The 6,045-nt window shown below is 39.8% G+C and overlaps 1 protein-coding gene across 3 annotated transcripts; it reads right to left on the bottom strand.

Moving 5' to 3' along the window:
* Positions 1-215: 215 nt before the first annotated feature.
* Positions 216-3,407, bottom strand: LOC130987104 (ubiquinol oxidase 2, mitochondrial-like). Of its 3 annotated transcripts, none has more exons than XM_057910722.1 (3): positions 2,735-3,407; positions 1,850-2,425; positions 216-559 (listed from the first exon to the last, which is right to left on the bottom strand). In XM_057910722.1, exons 1-3 carry the CDS (start codon positions 3,200-3,202, stop codon positions 530-532), a joined length of 1,074 nt encoding a protein of 357 aa, XP_057766705.1. In that variant the 5' UTR covers positions 3,203-3,407; the 3' UTR covers positions 216-529. The 3 variants fall into 3 exon arrangements, with proteins under 3 accessions (XP_057766705.1, XP_057766704.1, XP_057766706.1); XM_057910721.1 differs by having other exon boundaries at positions 216-543; XM_057910723.1 differs by having other exon boundaries at positions 216-426; positions 1,937-2,425.
* Between the last annotated feature and the right edge of the window lie 2,638 nt (positions 3,408-6,045).

Genomic DNA, 6,045 nt, shown 5'->3' with positions numbered 1-6,045 from the left:
ATTGGATCTGGACCAGATCTGGGCCTAAGTCAAAAAATTCGGATCTGGCCGATCCAGATCCGGCCCATTGCCATCCCTAATCACAATGGACTCGAAATCCCGACCTCTGAAAAATCAATGAAAACTGACTTCATACAGATTATTGATTCCTCGAATCGAACGGCCCCTAAATATATAATCCAGTGATATGTGACGTAAATTAATCACTAACAATTAAATAAAATATATCCCTATCTATTCTTATAAATTTCAATATTTACAATAAAAATGATTAACGTAATTCTAAGCAAATCTCACAAGTCACAACATAAGCAAATGTAATTAACTTATAAATTACACATAATTGGCTAATTTAGTTGCTGGCTTTTAGTGGTATCCCAGGGGAGCTGGATATTCCTTCAGCTCATGTCCTTGGCATTGTATGTCCTGCAAAAAAACATTACAAAAAATTATGTCAATTTTTACTTCAATTTCTAAAAATTATTGTTTCTCAAAATTCAAATAACCATTATAAAAATACGAATATTTTTTAAAATAATTCGCCTATTTTACACCCACACTAAGGGGGGTGTATTCGTTGTGGAGTTTAATAGATTTCTATGGATTTTAAAAGTCTGGGTGTATTCGTTCCAGACTTTTAAAAGTCTGCAGAAATCTGGGTGTATTCGTTCAAGACTTTTAAAAGTCCATATAAATCTGGGTGTATTCGTTTCAGACTTTTTAAAATCCATACAAATCTAGGTGTATTCGTTATTCCATTGACTTGAAATCCGGAATGACTTTCATGGATTTCATCCAAAAAATACACACGACGAAATCCGGCCAAGAACCACGAGAATTGAAATCCATGGAGTTTTGAGCGAGCGCTGAGTTCCAGCGGCCGCGGCCAAGAAGCCAGCGAGCGCCGGAACTCAGCACCCGTTGAGAATGTCCAGCGCTCGCTGGGTTTCCAGCGCTGTGAACTGTGAACTTTAAGGAACGCCATTTTTCTTATGATCTGAAAGCGTGTTTGCTTATGCTTATCACTAGTTGTTTGATTATATATATATATATATATATATATATATATATCTTAGAAGTTCTAGAATTTTGCTCCTGTAAACTCCAGAATAACAGGCGATATCCTGGTTTTCACGCCATAGGTTTCTCCTTTTTTCATACTCCCTCCACCCTCTCGCGGAAGTTAACAATCAATCTTTAGGCCGTTCATAATTCAGCATATTTGCATTTCATTGTACCTATCAAACAATGAGTAAATATGGCAATCTGTAGTTACTAATGGAAGTTCTCTTTGCAGTCCATTTTCAATAGAGTTCAAGCTGAGCATCGTGATAACTTTCGCATCAGATCTATATAAGAAGCACACAAAAGCTGACCTGATATCTTCTAAACCATGGGTATGCACCTAATTGCTCAGTGTAATTTCCGTAACTGCATGCTTCGTTCTTAATCAGAATGTTCGTCTTTTCCACTCTTAACTTATTTCCTTTTACATTTGAAAGCGTGCCACTGGAATTGGTTCGCACAGCGCTCGCTGGAATTTCACGTATGTGAGACTCGGTTGTCCCCTTTTACTCCCAGCGCTCGCTGAAACCCAGCGCTCGCTGGGTTTCCAGCGCTCGTTGGATTCCCAGCGGTCGCTGGGTTTCCAGCGGTGCTGGGACTCAGCGGGTGTTGGCATCATGGATTTCAATTCCAGAATTATCCCCTAAATTCTTCGAAAATCAGTGAAAATCAGGGTGAAATCCAACCACGAATTCTTTGAAAGTCGTCTGGAATCTATGTGAATTCCATGGAATTTAAAATCCATGGACTTTTTAAAGTCTGTGGAAATCCACAACGAATACACCCCCCTAAGTATTGAATTCCACAAACACAAAATTCTGGAATTCCAAAGAAGAAAAAATGAAAAACGAAGATCGGAAAAGTTTGTTACCGAAGCGAAGTGGTTGAGGTCACGGTGGTGCGCCTCGTCGGCTCGGATGACGGTGACGACGTCCTTGAGCGTGGAATTGGGCGGCAGGCGCCAGTAATCGATGGCGATGGCCGGCGCCGGCTGATTCTGGACGATCCCCTTCTCCAGATCGTGGAGGAAGTCGGTGTAGGAATTGACCGCCTCCTCCTCGAGGTATCCGACGATGCGGTGGGCAAGCTTGGGCGACAGCAGGTAGGCGGCGAAATAGGCGTTGAAGAAGACGCCCTGCACCGCAATAACTAGGGCGCGCTCCGTCCATTTCGGCTGCGACAGTTCCAGGAAGGTCATCAGATGCATCCGCTCATTCTCCGCTTCTTCCAGCAGCGCCTTGATCCATCCGCCGCTCTGCTCGAACCGCCGCAGCGATTTCAGGTGGAGCATCATTCCCCCCACCATCCCCGGCACCGCCGCCACCGTCTCCAGCAGCATCGCGTGGCACATGTGCCGCCTCTGTATATTTCATTCAGATAATAAACAAACTTTAATTAGACTCTAATAGTTAATTACTAATTACGACGTCTGCTTTAAGAAGAAAAAAAAAAGGATCATTTCAAAATAAATAATTAATCATTTGGTTCTTAGGTTATTCATCCATTTTGAAATCAATAACAATAGTACTAAACTTTGGACACAATTAGATAATTTAGTGAGGGTGCTTATGGATTGGAGTGACAATGTAATTATATTCTACACATGTATATCAACGAAATAAAATACGATAAAGATAAATATAAATTCAAGAAAAAGAAAATTAATGACCTGAAAAAATAGGTGTGTTGGGTATTTGAGAGATTGGACAGTCCAATAAGCAAACTTGTCCATAAACGTCTTAGCTTCATGGTGCTTCTTTACATCAATAGTAGTGTCTGCAGTGTACGTCTCCCATGGCCGAAAGCAGTTCCACCGCCACGGCGAGCCATCGGCCTTGCGCACCTGAGGAGTCGCCACCCCCCAATAGCTGCTAACGACGCTCTTGCCACCTTGATCATTCTTTACATTTTCGCCACCGAGCCCTAATTTTGTCTTTTCTTCTTTAGTCTCCCCTGATACTGAGCTGATCGTGTTGTTCTGATGTCTACCCCCGAGCACTGGAGCTACTCTAAAGATTTCATAATTTGCGAATGTAGAGTTTTTTGAAATTTTGGTAGCACCATTGAATATAGCCGTTGTGTTTCGAGACTGTTTGTCGAGCAACTTGGAAACTTGCAAGACGGCACGACGGCTCATTGCGTAGAAATTGAAGTTGAGGAATGAGATATGAGGTTTGGTCTTGTTTGATTGGGGTTTTGAATTTGGTGTCTCTTGAAATTAATTAGGGGTTGATGCTTATATATGTAGTGTGGCCTTGGATTCGCGTTTGTTTTGTAAAAGTCTTGGAGTTGACATATGAAGGTGTCTAGAAATAACTTGTGTTTCTATTGTTCTTGCCGTAGCCAATATGTTATGGGAATTATGACCCAAATTTGACACGTCTTTGTAACTAGTCAATATTTGATTTATTTTTTTTAGTTAGGACTTCCCGTGATATTATAATAATTGAAAATTATTGAGAAAAAACAATGAACTTTCTGTAAAGTTCATACACATAACTAACATGCATAAAAAGAATTAGCAAATATGAGCGGCTGGGAATGCTTCCAAGAAACTGGATATTAATTGATTGACATAGAAATTTAGCATTTGTTGAGAATTTCGGAGGATTGAAAAGTCCAACTTTATATTATGCATCCATAATTGCAGGGTACCTTTATTTGGGTCAACCTCATTTATATATAATATTAAATGTTATACTCTCTCCGTCACCAATATCATTTCCATATTTGTCATTTCGAGCCGTCTGCGATATAGTTTTCACGTCTATCTATAGTTGTAGGGTTCACATAACACTTTATTCTCTTAACCTTATATTTTCACCTTTATTGTGGGGCCCAAATTCCACTCACTACAATATCCACTATCCACCACTTTTCTTAAAACTTGCGCCGTCCACAATGTGGAAACGATATCGCGGACGAAGGGAGTATGTGATAGTCACACAAGATAGACAAATTAAATAAAACTAGAAAAAGTATTATGTTATGAGCAAGACTTATATAGTACTCCATCCGCCCACAATTTAAAGCCCTACTAGTCCTTAAAAATTTGTCCACAAATTAAAATCATATTCTGCTTTTTGTACTCTTTTACCCTCCCTTTTTATTTAAAATTACTACCATTTTCCATTAATTATCCATCCCCGTTTTTAAACCTGCTTAATTATAGAATTAATTACTGTAGCTAATTACTTCACTTAATAATCGAGAATCATCCCTCCCCATTTAATATTTGTAGCCTTATTTAATTCATCCACATTTTCAAGGGTTTCTAGAGAATTCGAATGATCTTTATCGTCTCTCTCTTCGTCTTCCTCTCACTGGAAGAAACCCAAGATCTATAGCCTCTCTCTCTTAGTCTGCCTCTCTCTGTAATAAACCCTAGGAGCCTATCTCTCTCTCGTGTTCCTCTCTCTGTTACTCAATGAATCTCTCACAGACAAAATACCTTCCATCTTCGATGGAGGGTGTTTTGCTACACTATGTGAATCGGTTTTATCCTCCATAAAAAACGGAGTCAATTGTGCCGGAAACCCAAATCTCGGCCTTCAATCTCTGTGAATCAGTGTCGGTTGTGTCGGAAACAGACTTCGCCGCCTTCGATCTATGTGTGTCAGAGCCGTTGTCGGCGGAATGCGAAGCGGCGGCTTTTGATCGCTCAGAAGTGTCGTGGTTGCTCCCTCTCTCTGGATCGAAGGTGATGCAGCTGGAAACCGAAGCGGCGTCGTGGTTCCTGCCGGAAACCGAAGCGACGAGCCTCCCTCTCTCTGGATCGGAGCCGATAATGCCAGAATTCGAAGCGGCGCTGTGATTGCTGCCGGAAACCAAAGCAGTGCGCCTTCCTCTCTCTGAATCGCCGGAATACAAAGCCGAGCGTCTCCCTCTCTCTAAATCGCCGGAATACAAAGCCGAGGGCTTTCCTCTCTCTGGATCGGAGCCGATGCAGCCAGTGTCTGAATCTTTCAGACGAGAGAGGGAGAAGGCCAAGCGAATCTCCGACCTCAGAGAATCTTAATTTCAGATGAGATAGGTGTTGTACATAGTTTGGAAGTTTATGAAACCACCCTCAGACACTGAACTGAGCTGTTTCAGGCTCCAACTAAGTCTTGACAGCCTATATATTTTGTGGGGTAAGGAATGGTTTTGAAGAGTTGTATACTGAAAGCAAGACTTTATGCTTGTATACATTGATTCCTTAGTTCACTATGATTCTTCTATCTGAAATATTGTTATTGCATAATCCTATTGTAGTCCAATTTATCTCATACTATAGATTATATGGTGTGTTGTAGATCACAGAAGATCATATAATTGAAAAAAGTTGAGATATAAATTGAGTTCACAATCGAGACAACTATGGACGAGTTGCTGGTTTAGATTGTAGCATAAATGGATAAATAGTTTGTCTTGGCTATTTATTTATGCTAGTACCTTCGTGTATTGAATAGGATCACAGTGAGATGAATTCTTATATTCCGACTTATTAAGAATCAAGCTCTTGGTGACTTAAATAGTCTTAACCTTAATTGAATTAATCGGTGTGAATAATTAATTGACTATTGCTTTGATTTATCAAGGGTGAGAGTTCTATTGAAGCTCAATATACTCAATACTTTGGGTGATAGCAATTATTATTTGACATGCGGTTATATTGCAATAATAATCCGTGTCCTGCTAATAACAGGATGATAATATCCTCTCGAGGAACGTAATAAGTTTATCGTATTAAACCTACAGATGGAATTAGTTCTGATATGATAATAAGTTTAAGTGGTAGCACTCGAGATGTCGTTTATAATTAAACGACAAATTAATTAATTAATTGATCGTCTGAGGAACTAATTAATTAATGGGTATTGGATATCTTAAACACGGAGATTGATTAAGTCTAATACTAGCCCCGACTCACCTAAAGAATAAAGAGGTAATTCAGTATTAATTTTCTAGTGGAATAAATTAATACTTGTGTCTCGATTT

The sequence above is a fragment of the Salvia miltiorrhiza genome, chromosome 5, assembly GCF_028751815.1.
Source record: "Salvia miltiorrhiza cultivar Shanhuang (shh) chromosome 5, IMPLAD_Smil_shh, whole genome shotgun sequence".
NCBI lineage: Eukaryota > Viridiplantae > Streptophyta > Magnoliopsida > Lamiales > Lamiaceae > Salvia > Salvia miltiorrhiza.
This window is presented reverse-complemented; position numbering and strand designations above follow the sequence as displayed.